We start from the raw sequence: 22,859 nt of genomic DNA on the forward strand, positions 1-22,859 counted from the left end.
TAGGTAGGTGCTGTTTTACTATTACATACCAAGTATTAGAGTTTAGAAAAACCCAGGTTTGTTTCTTGTGCAACGCTATTAGCTAACACCTCATATCATCTCTCCATTAGTATATTTAGATCTATAATCTAATTCTAGTCTAGATCTATATATAAAAATCGAATAGATCTAGTAATAGTATAGATTCTATCTTGAGACTAGATTGCCGAGTCTAGCCTATGGCCTATGCTATGCCTATAGTCAGGTTTTATTAGAAAAAAGTCTAGATATTAATAAAGACTAAAGTTTTTTAATTATTAGATATAGACATAGGACATAGATTTAATAATACTGTAATACGTTTACTATACTCTATACTTAATCTACTAGACTAGAGCTCTATCTATAGATCTATCTATAATCTAGTCCAGTGATGCTCAATTTAATTCGACCTGCGGGCCATTTTAACTTTAGACATGCGTGTAGCGGGCCACATCAACAAAAAGGTATTAAAAGCGAAATCAACTATTTGAAACGAATGGATCTAGTACTTACATTAATTAATGGGATATTCAAAGTCTATCTTTTTTTTTACGCTTCTAAAAGTGGATTCATTTCTCTACTTAAAATGAGAGCAACATTTACCATCAACTTATTTTCGTGTCTCTTTTTGGTAAATATTGCCATCGATCCTCCAATCTCTTGGGCGTCGTTTAACCAATCTTTTATAGGCCTACGTGGCACACACCAAGAAGGCCTTCATATATATTTTTTTTTAAAGCCGCTGTATATGTTGTTGTTTTTGAAACAGCCAGAGTTTATTTACAAAAAAAATATGTTGACTTATTATCATGTTCCACAAAAAAAGATCCATTCACTTTCCCTGGTAGATTCTACATTCAGAGTTCCATTTCATTAACTCATATCGCACAGTCGTTAAAGGTCACGATACCAATCCATCAAAGAAAAAGTGAGGGCCCTAACGAAGGTAAAGATACACTTTCAACTTTTTGAAAAGGAGGGGGGGGGAATTTTCTACTTTATTGTGCCGACGTTTCAGCGGGCCGGATGGAACCACGTCACGGGCCGGTTTTGGCCCGTGGGCCGTACTTTGGGCATCGCTGATCTAGTCAATCTAGATCTATACAATATTCATTATAATACTTCTACTTATAATGACTTATTTAATAAGTTAGTGCTTATAGTTTATTAATAGATTTATTTTTCAATGCCTAGACCTAATAATAAAATTGCGAATGATGTCTATAATGACTGATTATTATTATTTTTTTTATAATAATAGGCCTACTAAATCTAGGTCTAGACTCTACTTAAATCTTGTCTAAAATAATGACTGTCTAAGACTCTAGATGATTGAGAAGTTCACATATAGGTGTTTTTAATAATACGGCATGTCGGCTGAAAGTATATAAAGTGCTTTTTTTTTTTTTTGTAAAAATAAAAAAGAGGCTCCGGTACTCAGTGATAGATTGCCTAACTTTCAACTAATAATAAATTAACAATTAACGTTGAATTACAAGAAAAGTAATCATTTTTCGCGACATTGAAAAAAGGTGCCGGTACCCCGTACCGGTGCGTACCGTCACAAAAATATATGTATATCTCAATCTTCTTTCATTTAATTTTTTTGTGGGGTTATTGCTACTTAATACATTGATACCGGATCGATTTAAATAGGGCCTAAGTATAACAGGATTTCGAGCATTGGATAAATTTATGTTTAAGTACAAAGTTTTATGGAAGAGGCAATATATTAGTTGTTTGAAGTTTGTAGCTTCTTAAATTCAGGCTAAAAATATCGAAGCATACATTTTTACACTCATTTCTAAACAATTAGAAGAGATAAACTGACTCATAGTGTAGCTTGTGTACATCTGCAAAAACACACAAACTCAGACTTTCAAAACTATTAAAAGAAAAACTTAGTGATTATTTTTACTGTATAATTCTATTATTATTCCTTTTTAGAATTAGGATATAAACAAAAATTTGCCATATGACTTGATCTAACAAAAAAAAAATTAAACTTACGTCTATTTTTGCGGTTATTTATAGTTACCTAGTAATATAAAATATATTGAACTAATACGTACATTCATCATAATGCAGCCATGCGATTTTTTGTTTATAAACATAGCATTATTTAGGACCAATATTTTACAAAGGCTGCTTGGAGAAATCAGGTAGGCCTATACCCATTAGGAGAAAAACGACCCCTTTACTCAAGAAAAATTTAAGAAACTAGAACAGACACAAAATAAACAGTGACATTCATAACAAAATAATATTCAAAACTGATTAGAGTAACACCTTTTTAAGTAATCATTTAAAGTTTAAAATCACTACAATTTTTTTCAACAATTATTTTGTGTATGAAATTGTGTATCGGAAAATGCCGGGTACTTGAAATAAGCTAGTCCTAAAAAACAACAGAGATCTTGGGTAAAATACTCATCAAATAAAGTACTGTAAATGTGTAGTTTCACGCGCTAGTTTCAGGTCTTTTCTTTTTATAGCCTCTATCGGGTTATATCCCAACTACCCGTATTTTTGTGCAGAATTTTTTTCTCTATCAGGTATTTTTAAAATTATAGCATAATAATGTCAGTTTAATTTAAAAAGAGAACTGAAAAATACAAAGATATATAGGGAAAAAAGCCCAATACTTTTTAATCAAAGAAACGAAACGAAACGAAACGGACTAGTCCAAGAAACCCTATTACTAACCATCACAGAATAATGAACAATCGAACAATAATACGATAGTTTATCATACGCCCTTTGTATAGTGACTGCTAAAAACTTTTTCATGTTTATTTATATACTCATTAGCAGTGGCGTAGCAAGGGTATACAATGCCCGGTGCGGCAGTTTTTCACTATGCCTCCCCTCCCCCAATAAAAAAAAAACAAATTAAAATAGCAAATAGTTGTGAGCTTGCGCTCCCTGAGCTAGTTTTATATGTATTTTTGTTGTATAAGTTAGATCTATTTTTATATATTTTATTTTTATAGGTTAGTGTCATATTTTATAATTGTACTTCCGCATATTTATATAGGTTAGTGCGGGATAGTATAAAAGTGATGTACTACATGCTGTCTTAAAACAGTTGAGTGTACATTTGACCAGTGGTCAGTACCATATCTGTCTGTGTGACAGCTGAAGATCTTTGTGGTCTGTCGTCTAATTATTTTATTATTCTGTACCTGGGACGGCCTGTAAGTTTTCTATTACTACTGCTTTTAACTGCTGTTTTAAACTGCTATAGATGCTATTGTTATTGCTGCCTTGCTATAATTGCTGCTGAATGTAACTGCTGTTTTAGCTGCTGAATATAGCTGCTGAATATTACTGCTGTGTTATTGCTGCTGTAGAGTTAGGAAATCTTAGTGAATCTAGTGTTAGTTTGTTTCTGTGGTGTTGCCTTAGGTACTTAGTACTTATAGTCTGTTTCTGTTCTTAGTGAATAGTAAGGTACTACTAAGGTGTTATTGTTTTAGTGTTAGTGTTATGGTTGTAGTAGTAGTATATTGTAGGACTAGACTAGTTTATAGTAGTGTGTTTGTATAGATCTAGGTCTAGTGTAGTAGTTGGTTTGATCAGTTTGTGTTAAATAGTTGGTTTGGTTAGTTTGTTGGTGTTTGTAGTATCTTAGATTTAGAGGGTTAGTATTAGTTGTTTTCATTGTAGTGTATATATTATATTTTACTATTGATTTATTTTTATCTAAATAAAGTATCGTTTTGTTTTATTTAATTTGAAGTAAAGTTTCGTTATTGCGTCTTCTTAGTTAGCTAGTATAGTTTAGTATGTATGGTTGCTTAGGCGACTCTAGCCCCTTGGTCACCATACCGAGGTGCACAGATTGAGCCCACCCAGTAGCGCAAACATCTGCCTACTGTTGGTAAATTTTAATGTTGAGCAGCAGAGAATAGGTCCTCTCCCACTCAGCTCCTGCCTGACCTGCTCACATAGTTCTGAATAGTCGTATTGTTTTCAAAGACTGTGTATTCAATGTTAAAGTATTGCTAATTCCACACAAAAAAGTTAACAAATTTACAAAAAGATACTACAGTTTAATCGTACGTGCTTTCTAGTTAGCATAATTAAGATGGGTTGTTTTATTATTTATATAACTAAAAATGTGTGAGCACATCCAGGATGTTGTAAGAAAGGCCTCAGGGAAACTTTGCATTGTGCGGAAGCTGGCATCCACGAAGTGGGGAGCCCGAGCAGACATGCTCCGATCCCTGTATTTAGGAGCAGTCCGATCACAGATAGACTACAGCCTACCTGTGCAAATTTATGGCTCTAGGATTGCTCTTGAACAACTTGATAAAATACAGTCCCAAGCACTAAGATTTGTCTGTGGAACCTTTAGGACAAGTCCAGTAAATGCGGCTGAAATAATGGCTAATATAGGTCCACTAACCCTTAGGAGGGAAAGGTCAGTACTGACCTGCTATGAGCGGTATAAAAGGCTGGATGAATACCTCCCAGCTAGAAAACTAGTGGATGGTTGGAGATGCAGAAGAAGTATCCAGATGCAGTCTTTTATGCATCATGCCACTATACTATCTGATGAAGCTGGCCTCTCCACCAACCGACAAAACATTCAACGCTTTCATCCCCTTCCCCCTCGGTGTCGCCCAACGACCCCAGACATACACTTGAAATTAGTAGACCCTAATGCCAAAGCCGTTCATCTAACGACCTTCAAATCCTAGCTCTGGAGACCATTAATACCTTCAAGCCCAGTGCTATTTTTGCATACACTGATGGGTCGGCATCAATAGATTCTGGAAGAGCAGGCTATGGAGCCTACATCGACTTTCTTGGCTCTTACACAGTCAAAATCTTTGGACCATGTGGTAGTGTTTGCAGTTTTGATGCGGAGACCATGGCAGCCCGTGAAGACTTAAAAGTCATTGACTCTCAACTCGGCGAGGGACATTTGAGGGCAACACAGATTGTTGTGGTCACTGACTCAAAGTCTGTACTACAGGCTTTGCAAAGCCCCGGACCATGGCCCCCCAATATCAACACTGTCATCATGGCTTCACATAACATTAAACAACGCTATGGCACCCTTGTAATAATGCAGTGGGTACCGAGTCACATAGGTGTGACTGGCAACACAATTGCAGACTCTTTGGCCCACCAGGGAGGGCAAATTCCACCCACTGATCAGGCTGTAAGCTTTCATCAAGCCCTGGCTATAATACAAAAAACAGAAATGGAAAAGTGGTTTGAGTGCTGGGACAAGTCCCAAAAAGCTCGTGGAGTCTGGGAGCGCATGAGGCGCCCTGACCGCACTTCCCCGTGGTGGAGGCTGTCCAGGCCTGAGCAAGCTATTATAGCACAGTGCAGGACAGGCCACTGTCCTGTTGGCTCATATTTCTCGCGGCTATGGCCAAATTTTGATTGACGGTGCCCCCGCTGCGGGGAAGAAGAGGAAACCGTGCCTTATATTCTGTTTGACTGCCCCAGACTTGCTGATCTCCGTCTCGACAGGTCTGGGAAACTCAAAATTCTCGACATGTATGGCGACATTTATGCACTACGCAAGACAGCAGGGTTTTTGTCCAGGGCTTTTGCAAGAGAGGATTTGAGCCTCTCAAGCCCTCACTCTAATGGAGTTTGATGATGATGATGATGATTATTATTTATATACTTTTTAAGGCAGTTTAAGTTTATTTTACGAAATATTAACATTGAAACATTGTTTTTACAAGCTTATACTAATCCACACGTTATTTCTCTCACACCCATTCTCGGATGAAGTTGAAACTTTGCACAATTATTCATTGGCGTAGACAATATGTAAATCAATAAAAAAAAAATTAGTCAATTACTGTCTATTAATTAGGCTATTTTATTTGATACCAACAAGGGAAATTAATCTTTCAGTATTCAAATATATCTTTTAAGATGTTGGGTTTTGTCCCTTTAAATAATTGTACATGTTATTTCTCCCACACCCGCTTTCGGAACATGTTGATTATTATTTTTATTATTTATTTTACCTAACAAAATACGAATCAATTTTTTCAAAATAGTCAACTAGTCAATTAATTATTGCTTATTAATTAATTTGTTTAATAACGAAAAAGGAAAACAACTCCTACATTATTAACAGAAATAGTGTGGATTTCTTCTTGGAGAAGCTTTTTAAAAAGGTTTTTCTCTCTTTTTTATATTTTTACAGCCAATTATTTGTTATTCAGTTATTGAATAATTTAACTAGCACTTTATGCCTAAGTTTAGTTCGTGGGAGGAATTACAATAATAGAGATATTTATAAAGTTTAATGATCAATAAAATAATAATAGCCTAGTAAAGAAACTCGAAGAAATTACACATTCACGTTTCTTATTGTACAATATTTCTCCTGTAATCTTCTCTTATTTTCCTCCTCCCCCCACCCAACACTCCCTTATAAAATATATTTGATTGTTAAGTTGCCCTGTATTTCTCATTTAGAAGTGCAAGACCAGAGTACAGAGTACCCGGTGTCCAAATGGATGGGCGGGTTTGTTCGAATGTAAGTGAAGACTGGCATCTGCCACTTTGGGATTTTCAAGACGCCCAGATTTAATAGGTATCTGAGGAAATGAAAGGCGGTTGGTCATTGTGCTTGCCACATGAAACCCTCATTAACCTTTGGTCATTGATTAGCTTAACAACATCTACACCATTGATCGCAAGGTCTAAAAAGGGAAGTAACTTTAAAAAAAATTAACAGGTAGAAGAAAAACCTGAGAATCTGCTTGGCTCAAGTATTGCAGATTAGTTTAAGCTTGTTGACTAGTAATGGAAGCCCAATGTCCAATCAGATCTTCACCTTTTATTTGCACTGAGGGTGGACGCTGGAATCAACTTAGATGCAACTCTGTATCTTCAGTTCACGGAGCTCTATCTGACAGTCTTATTATAATTTCCTAGTGACTTTAATATTTACTATGCAAATAGATGACAGATTCAGAAATATCTTGTCTGATTGTTTCAACCCAGCAAAGACTTTTATGAATTAATCAAAACTGTGACAGACCACAGACAGCTACATCAGAAAAAAAAATAACATTAAAACACGAACTATGTGTAAGTCAATGAAAGAGAGTTCCATGGAGATGTTGCATATGTCTGTGTTTAAACGTAACTTCTAGACGGACTTGTTTCCCTAATGTTCATAACAAGGACATTGTCTGGTGGGCCGGCACCACACGGGCCACTTTGAATGACATGTTCTACGAAAACGATTTTATATTATTAAAGAATCCCAAAGATAATTGTGATAGGCCCTCGCATTTACTTTTATCAAAGATCTTTGATGGTCTTGCAGTCTAAAACTAGCCTAATACATTGTCCGTAATATTGTTATAGCCAATAACCAGTGCTTCTGGTGATAGTCCATCGATTTAGGAGTGACACCCAGTCCAGCCCTGTGAAACATTTAGCCACGTGATAATATTGATAAAACAACAACAACAAAAAAACTGTCACGTGATAGCCTGTGTGTATTACGTAATTTGTATTGAAGAGATAGAGAATCACGTGGCTAAATGTGTTTTGTTTGCGATTGGTGAATGAGGTCCATTGTCATGTGAGAGTACATCTTGTCTTGAAAGTTCCTAGATCTAAATGTCATTTCGATTGTCATGTGAGAATATATCTTGTCTTGAAAAGTCCTAAACCTTAATGTGAATCAGACTGTTGTAGAGTAAATATTTCTTTTGAAAATTAAAGATTGTTGAAGTTCAGAAGAGATCTCGTAGTACAAATATCTAGTTCTAAATGTCAATAAGATTGTCGAAGTTCAGAAGAGATCTCGTAGTACAAATACCTAGTTCTAAATGTCAATAAGATTGTCGAAGTTCAGAAGAGATCTCGTAGTACAAATATCTAGTTCTAAATGTCAATAAGATTGTCGAAGATCGGAAGATATTTTGTAGTAATAGTTTGTAAGTCTTAATGCCATAAGTCTGTCGCACAGAAGCTCTCTTGCCTTGAAGTTCACAAATGTCCCAGCAGCTTGTCGTGCAATGGCCGCCGCGGGTAACCGGTGATAGCTTTGCCCTACTTTTGAAAACGTATGCGAGACAAAAATATCACCGCTTGTACGCGGCGCACTTCATCAGCAGCTCTTCAGTGGTAGCACTTCATCAGCAGCTCCTCAGTGGTAGCACTTCATCAGCAGCTTCTCAGTGGTAGCACTTCATCAGCAGCTCCTCAGTGGTAGCACTTCATCAGCAGCTCCTCAGTGGTAGCACTTCATCAGCAGCTCCTCAGTGGTAGCACTTCATCAGCAGCTCCTCAGTGGTAGCACTTCATCAGCAGCTCCTCAGTGGTAGCACTTCATCAGCAGCTCCTCAGTGGTAGCACTTCATCAGCAGCTCCTCAGTGGTAGCACTTCATCAGCAGCTCCTCAGTGGTAGCACTTCATCAGCAGCTCCTCAGTGGTAGCACTCCATCAGCAGCTCCTCAGTGGTAGCACTCCATCAGCAGCTCCTCAGTGGTAGCACTTCATCAGCAGCTCCTCAGTGGTAGCACTCCATCAGCAGCTCCTCAGTGGTAGCACTTCATCAGCAGCTCCTCAGTGGTAGCACTTCATCAGCAGCTCCTCAGTGGTAGCACTTCATCAGCAGCTCCTCAGTGGTAGCACTTCATCAGCAGCTCCTCAGTGGTAGCACTCCATCAGCAGCTCCTCAGTGGTAGCACTCCATCAGCAGCTCCTCAGTGGTAGCACTTCATCAGCAGCTCCTCAGTGGTAGCACTTCATCAGCAGCTCCTCAGTGGTAGCACTTCATCAGCAGCTCCTCAGTGGTAGCACTTCATCAGCAGCTCCTCAGTGGTAGCACTTCATCAGCAGCTCCTCAGTGGTAGCACTTCATCAGCAGCTCCTCAGTGGTAGCACTTCATCAGCAGCTCCTCAGTGGTAGCACTTCATCAGCAGATATTCAGTGGCAGAAGTCCAAAAGTAGTTTGTCCTGGTGCACAAGATAGTAGAAAGTCAAGGCCCCTCTTCCCCTTTTGCTTGATAACAGTCCAGGTGATCATATTTGGGTTCAAACATTAATGGTTGTGTCATAAATAGATCTACATTTGGACACGTTCTGCGTTAGTCACCCCCCCCCCCCAATCCTGTTGGACCTTTCGTTTCCCAACTGTCAGTAGGATAACAAAGACAAGACAGAGAACAAGGCGCAGAGACATGTAAAAAATCTAATCAACTGTAACAGCATTGATGACAGGCATACAGGTGTGTGTATACTGTCTTACCTTAGTTACCTGTACAGGGGGGGGGACCATTCATTACTGACTGGCCGTACTAAGAGCGTTTTGACAGCATGGTTTGTTGGAACGACTAGTTGTTTATAATCTATGATCGAACTGATCGAACTGATCGAACTGATTGGACACGTTGCATTGTAATAGTAACTGAATGATAACGTTTAACTCTATGGTCAATAGTGCAGGATGGAGTCTCGGAAGCCAGTTTTGTATCTCCAGCAATGGCACGACGTTTTGCTCATTCTTCTTTCGACCAGGGAGTTGAAATGGGATACCCTTGGAGTTATCTAATTCAGAGTGAGGCGTCTGGATACGTGAGGCGGCTGGATACGTGAGGCGGCTGGATACGTGAGGCGGGCTTATTTACCGTGGATCATATAGTTGATAATAGTGAGCACTGCCATCCAATAGTCCATAAATAAATTAATAAATTATAATCAGTATTGAATTTTAGCCTTTAAGAGAAACTAAAGATTTCATTATGCATAGTTAATTTTCATTAGTTGAATCAAATCAACAGAATATCTTTAAGTCAGTGTGTAAATTAATGATTTACCAATATTTTATTATAGTCTTTGTCAGAAACTAAAGATTGCGTTATAAAAAGGTGTTTTCTTTTTAAAGTAACAACCGCTTAGAAATTGAGTGCAGCTGAATTATCTCTCTTTCTTTCCTTACCAAATGTGAGTTATAGATGTTGCAACAAAGAATTATTTCTACACACAACAAACCAGCGTGTCGTATTTCAATTGCTGACGTCATCTAATGTCTAAAACAAATTGTTACACTCTAACATAACGTGCCAGTTCAGTAGAAGCTGTTTAGAAGCTGCAGGGGAAAATAGAAATGTCTGTGGTCTAGTTTGCCACGTACTGTCATTAGATATTGAAGAGACACACAATTTACTTTAAATAACTTGTCTGGCATCTTTGTGTCTGAAATACGAATCTCACAGACTTTTTTAAGTTTTACAATCGTTCGTGTCTCTAGTTTCTAAATGCCAACAAAAGTTGATCTGAAGAAATGTTACAATGAACAAAAAACATCTTACAATCTAGAACTAAAAGACGTGTGCACACACACACAAAGGTTTCATTTATTTATTGGAGGCATTTTACAATGTAGAAGTCTAGGGAAATATTACACGTGCTTTATTATAATGGCTTGGAGAACTTAGTTATTTGCTTTTCTAAAATCAAAATGAGTTAATATTATCTGTGACCACATCAATTTTTCTTTAATAAAGTGTGTGGAGATTTTAGCTATTCTCTAATACAGTGTGTGGAGATTTTAGCTATTCTCTAATTAAGTGTGTGGAGATTTTAGCTATTGTCTAATTAAGTGTGTGGAGATATCAGTTATTCTCTAATACAATGTGTGGAGAGATCATAATTATTCTCCTGTAAAGTGTGTGGAGACATGATAATTATTCTCTAGTAAAGTGTGTGGAGACATGATAATTATTCTCTAGTAAAGTGTGTGGAGACATGATAATTATTCTCTAGTAAAGTGTGTGGAGACATGATAATTATTCTCTAGTAAAGTGTGTGGAGACATGATAATTATTCTCTAATAAAGTGTGTGGAGACATGATAATTATTCCTATATAAAGTGTGTGGAGACATGATAATTATTCTCCTGTAAAGTGTGTGGAGACATGATAATTATTCTCTAGTAAAGTGTGTGGAGACATGATAATTATTCTCTAGTAAAGTGTGTGGAGACATGATAATTATTCCTATATAAAGTGTGTGGAGACATGATAATTATTCTCTAGTAAAGTGTGTGGAGACATGATAATTATTCCTATATAAAGTGTGTGGAGACATGATAATTATTCTCCTGTAAAGTGTGTGGAGACATGATAATTATTCCTATATAAAGTGTGTGGAGACATGATAATTATTCTCTAGTAATGTGTGTGGAGACATGATAATTATTCTCTAGTAAAGTGTGTGGAGACATGATAATTATTCTCTAATAAAGTGTGTGGAGACATGATAATTATTCTCTAATAAAGTGTGTGGAGACATGATAATTATTCCTATATAAAGTGTGTGGAGACATGATAATTATTCCTATATAAAGTGTGTGGAGACATGATAATTATTCTCTAATAAAGTGTGTGGAGACATGATAATTATTCTCTAGTAAAGTGTGTGGAGACATGATAATTATTCTCTAGTAAAGTGTGTGGAGAGATGATAATTATTCCTATATAAAGTGTGTGGAGAGATGATAATTATTCTCTAATAAAGTGTGTGGAGACATGATAATTATTCCTATATAAAGTGTGTGGAGACATGATAATTATTCTCCTGTAAAGTGTGTGGAGACATGATAATTATTCTCTAGTAAAGTGTGTGGAGACATGATAATTATTCTCTAGTAAAGTGTGTGGAGACATGATAATTATTCCTATATAAAGTGTGTGGAGACATGATAATTATTCTCTAGTAAAGTGTGTGGAGACATGATAATTATTCCTATATAAAGTGTGTGGAGACATGATAATTATTCTCCTGTAAAGTGTGTGGAGACATGATAATTATTCCTATATAAAGTGTGTGGAGACATGATAATTATTCTCTAGTAAAGTGTGTGGAGACATGATAATTATTCTCTAGTAAAGTGTGTGGAGACATGATAATTATTCTCTAATAAAGTGTGTTGAGACATGATAATTATTCTCTAATAAAGTGTGTGGAGACATGATAATTATTCCTATATAAAGTGTGTGGAGACATGATAATTATTCCTATATAAAGTGTGTGGAGACATGATAATTATTCTCTAATAAAGTGTGTGGAGACATGATAATTATTCCTATATAAAGTGTGTGGAGACATGATAATTATTCTCTAGTAAAGTGTGTGGAGAGATGATAATTATTCCTATATAAAGTGTGTGGAGAGATGATATTTATTCTCTAATAAAGTGTGTGGAGACATGATAATTATTCCTATATAAAGTGTGTGGAGACATGATAATTATTCTCTAATAAAGTGTGTGAAGACATGATAATTATTCCTATATAAAGTGTGTGGAGACATGATAATTATTCTCCTGTAAAGTGTGTGGAGACATGATAATTATTCTCTAATAAAGTGTGTGGAGACATGATAATTATTCCTATATAAAGTGTGTGGAGACATGATAATTATTCTCCTGTAAAGTGTGTGGAGACATGATAATTATTCTCTAGTAAAGTGTGTGGAGACATGATAATTATTCTCTAATAAAGTGTGTGGAGAGATGATAATTATTCTCTAATAAAGTGTGTGGAGACATGATAATTATTCCTATATAAAGTGTGTGGAGACATGATAATTATTCTCTAGTAAAGTGTGTGGAGAGATGATAATTATTCCTATATAAAGTGTGTGGAGACATGATAATTATTCTGTAGTAAAGTGTGTGGAGACATGATAATTATTCTCTAATAAAGTGTGTGGAGACATGATAATTATTCCTATATAAAGTGTGTGGAGACATGATAATTATTCTCTAGTAAAGTGTGTGGAGACATGATAATTATTCTCTAATAAAGTGTGTGGAGACATGATAATTATTCCTATATAAAGTGTGTGGAGACATGATAATTATTCTGTAGTAAAGTGTGTGGAGAGATGATAATTATTCTCTAGTAAAGTGTGTGGAGACATGATAATTATTCTCTAGTAAAGTGTGTGAAGACATGATAATTATTCTCTAGTAAAGTGTGTGGAGAGATGATAATTATTCCTATATAAAGTGTGTGGAGACATGATAATTATTCTCTAATAAAGTGTGTGGAGACATGATAATTATTCTCTAGTAAAGTGTGTGGAGAGATGATAATTATTCCTATATAAAGTGTGTGGAGACATGATAATTATTCTCTAGTAAAGTGTGTGGAGAGATGATAATTATTCCTATATAAAGTGTGTGGAGACATGATAATTATTCTCTAGTAAAGTGTGTGGAGAGATGATAATTATTCCTATATAAAGTGTGTGGAGACATGATAATTATTCTCTATGTGGAGACATCAAATTAGTGTCAGATCTATGAGATTAAATCTTTACCTTTTGTATGAGGATGAATAATCAGTTTCCTGGTCATCATCAAAATATCCATCATATGGATCATTGCCATTGTTCGCTGAGAAATAGAGGCAAAAATAGTTGAATGTTAACACAGAGTTATCTAAGTCAAGTAGAACTTTCAATGAGTTGAATGTTAACACAGAGTTATCTAAGTCAAGTATAACTTTCAATGAGTTGAATGTTAACACAGAGTTATCTAAGTCAAGTAGAACTTTCAATGAGTTGAATGTTAACACAGAGTTATCTAAGTCAAGTAGAACTTTCAATGAGTTGAATGTTAACACAGAGTTATCTAAGTCAAGTAGAACTTTCAATGAGTTGAATGTTAACACACAGTTATCTAAGTCAAGTAGAACTTTCAATGAGTTGAATGTTAACACAGAGTTATCTAAGTCAAGTAGAACTTTCAATGAGTTGAATGTTAACACAGAGTTCTCTAAGTCAAGTAGAACTTTCAATGAGTTGAATGTTAACACAGAGTTCTCTAAGTCAAGTAGAACTTTCAATGAGTTGAATGTTAACACAGAGTTCTCTAAGTCAAGTAGAACTTTCAATGAGTTGAACTCAAATAGATTGAGTATCCCTAGATGCGGCTAGGGTAAATATCTGTAAGCATGGAGATGAGTCAAAAGCATAAGAGAGGAGACTCAAGGAGTTTCGAAGTTTTGAATAGGTTCTTCCTATACAGTTCACGTCATTCAAGGTTCTGCCTATACAGTTCACGTCATTCAAGGTTCTGCGTATACAGTTCACGTCATTCAAGGTTCTGGGTATACAGTTCACGTCATTCAAGGTTCTGCGTATACAGTTCACGTCATTCAAGGTTCTGGGTATACAGTTCACGTCATTCAAGGTTCTGCGTATACAGTTCACGTCATTCAAGGTTCTGCGTATACAGTTCACGTCATTCAAGGTTCTGCGTATACAGTTCACGTCATTCAAGGTTCTGCGTATACAGTTTACGTCATTCAAGGTTTTGCCTATACCATAGGCGTAGTCCTATCACTAGATCTAGCTCTACCTGACAAAAGTTTATTAATTAGGATAGATCTTCATCTACTTTCTAGATTATTCTATAGAGTCTATATCTAGATCCAGAAAAATTCTATAGCTAGTCAGGGCTAGTCTAGATCGGACTCAGTATATCTACTTTCTGTACAATATTGAAAATACTTCTACTTATGGATTTACTTTTTAACGCCAAGACCTAATATACCAATATAATAATAAGAAGGCTTGTCATCGAGTCCGAAGATAAATGAGGAATGCAATATTTCCCGTGGAAACGCAGCCCCGCCGCGACCTACATATCTTCCCACAACCAGGGCAAGCATAACCATTGTCCGCCTATGGTCGATTAAGATTTTCTTTTTGCCGTTTGCGTCTGTCCTCGGCAGTGGATTTCCTTTTGGTCTCAAATGTGCATCTCGCGGCCTTTGTGAGTGACCTCCAGCTGTCTGTCTCGTTCTGAGATCGCATGCAACCAGGTGTTCTCTTCTATGTCTAGAGTAAATCTGATTATCTTAGATTCTATTTCTACTATATTTATAACCTAGATACATATTCTAGAAGAAGATCTATACTGATTCTATAGTTACAATTCGAATTCAACTTGAATAGTTATGCTTTTATAGATTGAGACCAATGCCTCACAACAGCTGATAAGAGAAATCAGGTATAAACATCAAGCGAAAACACGACCCCTTAACTCAAGAAAACATTAAGAAATTAAAACAGACAGAAAACTGACAGTGAAATTCATAACAAACGAATATTCACAATTGCTTTAAGCATAAAAGTAGCGCTTTATAAAAGCTATTATTATTATTATTATTATTATTATTTATTGATAACCAATGATAACAGTAACACCTTCAAAAAATTCATTACAAGTTTTAAGCCGCAAAAAAATAATATTTGTACAATTATTTTTGTGTGAAATTTTGTATCGGAAAATGCCGGGTACCTGAAGTAAGCTAGTCCTAAAAAAAATACACAGATCTTGGGTAAAAGACTCATCAAATAAAGTTCTGTAAATGTGTAGTTTCACACGCTTGTTTCAGGTCTTTTCTTTCTATAACCTCTATCGGGTTTGATCCCAACTACCCGTATTTTTGTGCAGAATTTTTTTCTCTATCAGGCACACTTAAAATTATAGCACAATAATGTCAGTTTAATTTAAAAAGAGAACTGAAAAATGCAAAAGATATATAAGGAAAAATGTACTTTCGCCCAATTTCTAATTCTAATTTTAAATCAAAGAAACGAAACGCATAAGCCCAACATAGCCCATTGTTTTGTAAAGGGTCAATCTCTTATTCAAATCTTCAAGAAAAAAAAATGTCCGTAAAAAAAAATTCCTTTAGTTTAAGTAATCTATGCGAGGGTGTTAGCATGATCGTATACGCGATAATATGAACAATTCAGAACAACTACTTATTAATTGTTGTTTTAAATTATGTCCAACTTATTTGCATACTAAATAATTTTTTTCTTTTTTAAAACGTAAACATTTCTTTTGGTGTGTAAATGTAGTAGTTAGTAGGACAGAACTTAGTTAGCAATAACATTGTAAAAAAAAAAATCTAAAACGATTTGCATTAATGTGTAAAAACAATAATGAATGTTGTTCTCCCTTTCTAAAGAGCCTCATGTGTTTGATACTATTAATAGTTGTAAAGGTGGTTCATTTTTATGAAAAGAATGCTTATATTCGTGATTTAAAAAATTAGATTTTCACTTTCATAAAAGAAAAAAGTAGCCGTTGCATTGGAACTTTGAATGGTCCCAAATGTTATGATGTCGGATTTTTACTATCTTTTCTAGTTTACGAGATCTAAACGGGACGGGCGGACGTACGGACAGACATTCCACACAAACTAATAGCGTCTTTTCCCCTTTCGGGGGCCGCTTAAAAAAAAATAAAATAGAAACTCTGTGGAGAAAAAAACCTAGAAAAATGTGCGAGATTTTTGTTCTCAGGCAACTATTTCACGTACGAGTGGTTGTTCTTTACTTCCTGTAATGAGGCTACTAACTAGATGTTTGCGCCTCAATGAAAAGCGCGCCTTTTTTTTAACGTTAAATAACATGGGGGTGGGGGGGGGAGAGTTCTGTGTTTAACCCAAAGGCTTCTCAAATAATGACTTTTTTTTTTGTTGAGAAAATAGAAGTTAGTGATGGAGAAGTGATTGAGAGTGGCTCCTGGAGAATCCTGATACCATGGGGGCTAGGCCGAGACTCTCGCTAGAGATGACACTGTGATATAATATACGTAGCAGTGGACTCGATCTAGAGATAGCCAGGGATCTCTCGAGGAATATGCTGCTTGGAGATTGTAGAGGCTGGATATTTCTCTTCTATTGGTGCTGATTGGAGATTTGTGTTTCTGTTGGTTGGGATTTATATTTTATAGAGTAAGCTTAGTCGGATATATATACATATATATATATTATATATTTTATTATATATATATATATATATATATATATATATATATATATATATTATTTTGATTGAGAATAGTGTGTTTTAATGTTATGTTGATTGGGATTTTATGTTACATTATATTGATTGAAGATTTATGTTATATAGGCTAATGTTATGTTGATTGTAGATTTCTGTACTGTTATGTTGATTGTAGATTTATGTAATGTTATGTTGATTGTAGATTTATGTAATGTTATGTTGATTGTGGTACGATAAAGCTTTTATTAGCGGAAGTGGTAATGGCACACCAATAACTTTCAATGGAAAGATTTTAAATAGCCTCTGACAACCTGTCCAACTCCTGGCCTTCACGTGTGGTTCAGATATTCAGTCCTGTGGAACTCTTTTCACTAACGCCTAAACTAATACGGTTCGTGCAGGAGGGACTCGTAAGCCATCGCTGACTACCCATCTAGGAGCAGGAAAACTGAATAGCAACTGAGTCAACCCTGAGGAAAAATCAGGAGCCGGCGACCCTTAGAAAGTTAGAGATACGCAGTGCTTCACCCTGGCGGAGTTGATCCCAAACTGTATCAGCACTTGTTCCTTAGAACCTTTGAAATTGAAGGAACTGCTGTGTGATCGAAATCGTTTCAACCATAGCTAATGCTCTGACATGTATCTCATAATGACTCAAGGAACTTCTTATGGAATGGTGGTTGTAGATTTATGTGATATTGTGTTGGTTGTAGATTTCTGTAATGTTATGTTTGTTGTAGATTTAAGTAATGTTATGCTGATTGTAGATTTATGTAATCTTATGTTGGTTGTAATGTAATGTTATTTTGGTTGTACATTTATGTAATGTTTTGTAATGTAATGTTATGGGTACCGAGTCACATAGGTGTGACTGGCAACACTATTGCAGACTCCTTGGCCCGTGAAGGAGGCTGTCCAGGCCTGAGCAAGCTATTATAAGCACAGTGCAGGACAGGCCACTGCCCCGTTGGCTCATATTTCTCACGGCTATGGCCAAATTTAGGTGCCCCCACTGCGGGGAGGAAGAGGAAACCGCTGCCTCATATTCTGTTTGACTGCCCCAGACTTGCTGATCTCCGCCTCGACAGGTCTGGGAAACCAAAAATTCTCGACCTGTATGGCGACATGCATGCACTACGCAAGACAGCAGGGTTTCTGTCCAGGGCTTTTGCAAGAGAGGATTTAAGCCTCTCAAGCCCTCACTCAAACGGAGTTTGATGATGATTATGTTGGTTGTAGATTTAAGTAAAGTTATGCTGATTGTAGATTTATGTAATCTTATGTTGGTTGTAGATGTATGTAATCTTTTGTTGGTTGTAGATTTAAGTAATCTTATGTTGGTTGTAGATTTATGTGACATTATGTTGGTTGTAGATTTAAGTAATCTTATGTTGGTTGTAGATTTAAGTAATCTTATGTTGGTTGTAGATTTAAGTAATCTTATGTTGGTTGTAGATTTATGTAATCTCATGTTGGTTGTAGATTTAAGTAATCTTATGTTGGTTGTAGATTTATGTAATCTTCTGTTGGTTGTAGATTTATGTAATCTTCTGTTGGTTGTAGATTTATGTAATCTTATGTTGGTTGTAGATTTATGTATTGTTATGTTGGTTGTAGATTTATGTAATCTTATGTTGGTTGTAGATTTATGTAAAGTTATGTTGGTTGTACATTTATGTATTGTTATGTTGGCTGTAGATTTATGCATTGTTATGTTGGCTGAAGACATAACACAAAGATGTAGAGACTGTCTGTACAGAATTAATGACACGAAACATTGTCTTTTTTTTTTCATTCTAACACAATGGTAGTACATAGGCGGAATGGTAATTCTTGGTGTGTGGGACCAACACTCTGCAAAAGCTTTATTTCATTTATAACCCAGAAATTTGACTTAAAGGAGTCCTAAAGATGATCCCAGTCGAGACACAAAGAATTAGACATAAAACAACTGTCATAGTCTTCGGAGCTTCCATGTCAAGAATGAGTTTTTCTGTCCAATACTCTACTGTAAAATATGAAAAAACAAGGTTACAAAGACAGTTAGTGTGGAAACACAAACTCAAAATCGGCCCCCGAAGTGGTCCACCCAGGCAGGCTTCAATATTTTCAGAAAGAACATCCGAATGAAATTATATGAAAGACAAATGAGAGATATGAATGGAGAAAGAAGGTTGACAGATCTCGTGTAGTGCCCCTACGGTCCTGCAGATCAAAGGATAGTTGCAAGTGAATGCAAAGTTAGATGTGAACCTGGCCTAACTATTTCCCCTTTCAGACCTTATGGTCTATAGGGCAGATGATGTAAAGTTCATCTGTTTTTGTGGCATACGGTTAACGAGGATGTCATGTAGCCAGCACAACGACCAACCGCCTTTACCTTTCCCTAACTAATGTCAGGTACCCATTAGAGCTGGGTGGACTCAGAGGCGCCCAAAGATTCCAAAGTTGAAAATCCCAGTCTTCACCAGGATTCGAACCCGGGACCCCCGGTTCGGAAGCCAAGCGCTTAACCGCTCAGCTACCGCGCCTCACCTGGCCTAAGTTAAGTGTTATATTTGATGTAATTGTTTTGAAAAGGCTCAATCTCTTATTCGAATTCTCTAAAAAAAAAAAAAGAATATATATCCTATGCCTTCAGAACAAATTCAAGAAAAGGCAGTTTACAAGATAACTATTCGTTTTAAATTAGGTTTAACTTATAATGCATACTAAATAGCTTTTTCTCTTTAATAAACTGCTTGCATAAGTGATTTAAAAAATTATATTTTTCCCTTTCAGAAAAAAAAAAAAAAAGTAGCCGTTGCATCAGAACTTTGAATGGTCATTATCTTTTCTAGTTTACGGACGGACAGACATTTCACACAAAAGTAATAGCGTCTTTTCCCCTTTCGGGGGCCGCTAAAAACAACTTTTGTAGAATTTCTTTGTCTATGACCATGTAGAAAGACTTTGTCAGACGTTATTAGACCGAGCAAGCAGATAAGAATTAAATTTAATTTGCCTCGTATCGAATTTATTGTGCCTTGGGTTCTGGTTTTAAAAACTAAAATGTGTTTATTCTGTGACTTTAGTACAAAAATCTTGGTTTTTTTTTTTTACATCCAGTGTTAGGTTTCGGTGATTTCACAATGCTAAATGCGTCATTGTGCTTAATTTATTTTTAGAAGAAATTCAATTAATATTCTGTACATAAGTTTAGCTTAACTGTAATTATAATAATAATACTTTCATTTCTTAACAAACAGAATGTAGATTCATAGCGCTGTTAATAAACAGAAACTTTTGAGGGAAAAACGCAGTACAAGTTTTGAGTCTCTGAGGGACGCACGGAGCGCTCAGTACATCGATTAGAAATATAATTAAAAATATAATTTCTACATGGGTCTGTCTGAAAAAAAAAACGTAGCTTATGAGTAAGTGTAGAACTTAGACATCTGATTCACTGGCTGAGTATTATTACTCGGCCACTCTCATCTTAAGCTTGATATTTTACCTCTTAAGAATTCAACTTTAAAACCCAGATAAACTCAGATAAACCCAGATAAACTCAGATCGTGTAAGAAGTTGTAATGTACAAAATATTTTTCACCATTTTTTTTTTTAAGGAGTCAATGAGACCTTAGGAATTGTTCAAGTATTTTCGTCTTGGTAATTTAATGTCTACATCATAGTAACAAAAAAATACATTTTCTGTTGATAACTTTATGTTTATTTGTTTCAACTTTAATTTAGGGTCGTATACTTTATCTGATACACAACAAAATCACACTTTGTCACAATTAACAATCATCTTACTAATTGCATCACAATTGTATTATATCCACTTAATGACAGTGTTCGTTCCAGACCAGTGAACATACCAAGCTCAGGCAAGTTGTCAAGCAGAACTGCAAATGTTTTAGATTTTTAATTCAGACAAAAACAAAACAAAATTATGATTAACATAAAAACTATGTTTTCATGGTAAACACATTTATTCATTCTGGGCTTACAGTAATCTGCTTTTTGTTGACATTAGGATTTTTTTCTCCTCCGGTCTACATTCTTTCTGCTAAAAATTATATTCACATAGAAAAAGAAGAGAAAACTATATGGATAAATGTGGGAGTGATTTATAAGAACCTTAAGCAAAAAAAGGTAAGAAAATGAAAAGAGAGATTTCGTCAATAAGTAGATAAGACCAAGGAAGTCAAAGTGAAAAAAAAAAAACAACTGTTGCCAACTAAAAGTCAACTATAATTTCTTAATTTAAAAACAAACAAACAACAGCACCATAGACATAAAATACCCTGTTCTCACGTTACAGGAACTTCATTCCATCTTCCAGTCTATACATCTTATGTCTATGAACAACACTTTAAGTTGTGGCGTTTTTTTTTTTTGGTCATACAAAATTTAAATGAAATAATATCTTGAAGCTGGCAATGAAATTTTAATATGTATCGCATGTACTTTTTAGCGGCCCCCATAAGGGGAAAAAGCCGCTATTAGGTTTGTGCAAAATGTCCGTCTGTCCGTCTGTCACACTCAGATCTCGAAAACTAGAAGAGATATGAAAAATATTATTTCATTATTAAATGCGGCTTGAAAAGTTTAGGTGCAACGGCTACTTTTGGTTTTCTAAAAGCAAACCGTTTAATTTATAAAATTAATTATGCAAGCGATTTTTTCATAAAAATACACCAATTCTAAATTAATTAAGTAAATGTAAGGTAGACAATGTTACAATGTGCTAACAAAGATGGACAATTTTTGTGTATTTTCAGTATCACTAAGTCAAATATATTTTAAAAATGTACAGGAAATGTTTACAACAAATATAAATAATAGTTAAAGATGTTTTTTTCTGGTCAACTAGCTGCTAAAATTAAAAGAAAACATTTCTGTTTGTTTATAAAGGCTAATAATGCATTTTGTATGTAAATATCACGCACATTTTTTTAAATGGACTTTTTATGCAGCGATTTTCGTGCAGTAGCGTAGCGTCGCTACATGACCAGGTGCTAAACCAATTCCTTAAACTTTTTTAAAAAATCAGATTTTATTTATTTTTTCTTTAGTGCCCCCATCCGAATAAAAGAAGATTATTTTTGTGCGTTTTGTCTGTTGGTCGGTCTGTCCGTCACAATTAGATTAAAAAAACTAGAACTCTAAAAGCTATTGAAAATCTGATTTACACTTTAATGTTCCTCCCATAACATCTCAATAGTTTTAAGTATCTAAAAATTGATTGTTCCGGATTTTTATGTGCAAAACACATCAACCCCAACAAATGTTTGTTGGCTCTTCTAATTTATATTACATTCAATTTCCATGCTTAAACGTTGCAAAATCACATTATCAATAATATGTTGTTCCGTTTTTTATGTAAATAGCATATTAATGCTAAATCAAAATCTCTATACTGACTTATATTTCATTAAGTGTAAAAATGTTCCGGATATTGTTTTATAAAACATGAATTATGCCTAATGATTGTTTGAAATCGCATAATTTACTAATATTACACTTATATTATTTGACAATGCGTCACTATAATTTGGTTATCAATATCAAATTGTTCCGTATTTTCATCTTTAAACAAATTTTAAAAATATCGACAATAGGTTGTTCAGGGCTTTAAAAAAAAAGTAATTTACTAGAATTGATTACTGAAAATTACTTTTAGACATTTAATTTTTTTGCTAAAACATAACATAGAAGTTTTGTAATCGATAAAGAAAGTTCCGGATTTTGTTTCTTACAAATCGTCGCCAGAAATTTCCGAATTTATTTAAAAATCTACTAACGCCAAATAATTGTTTGAACTCCCTCTTCTAATTAATAAACAAATATCTTCTCATTTACGAAATAATGTTTTTACGGATTTTTATGAAAAATATTTTAACTCACTACTCTCTTACAGTACATTTAACTTTCTACCTAAAACATTAAAAAAATCTAATTATCGTTAATATTATTTTCCGATTTTTAAGGAAAACAGAATCCAAACACCAAAGTAAGGTAAGA

General features: G+C 35.1%; 1 protein-coding gene across 3 annotated transcripts in view; it reads right to left on the minus strand.

Annotated features, from left to right (window-relative positions):
- LOC106061330 (uncharacterized) overlaps window positions 1–22,859 on the minus strand; it is a 172,739-nt gene that overhangs the window by 5,846 nt on the left and 144,034 nt on the right. For all 3 annotated transcript variants that reach the window (XM_056033981.1, XM_056033980.1, XM_056033983.1), the window contains one exon: window positions 13,359–13,434. In XM_056033981.1, coding sequence (XP_055889956.1) covers window positions 13,359–13,434 — 76 coding nt within the window. The remainder of the gene's footprint in view (window positions 1–13,358; window positions 13,435–22,859) is intronic.

Source organism: Biomphalaria glabrata, chromosome 6, assembly GCF_947242115.1.
Source record: "Biomphalaria glabrata chromosome 6, xgBioGlab47.1, whole genome shotgun sequence".
Taxonomy (NCBI): domain Eukaryota; kingdom Metazoa; phylum Mollusca; class Gastropoda; family Planorbidae; genus Biomphalaria; species Biomphalaria glabrata.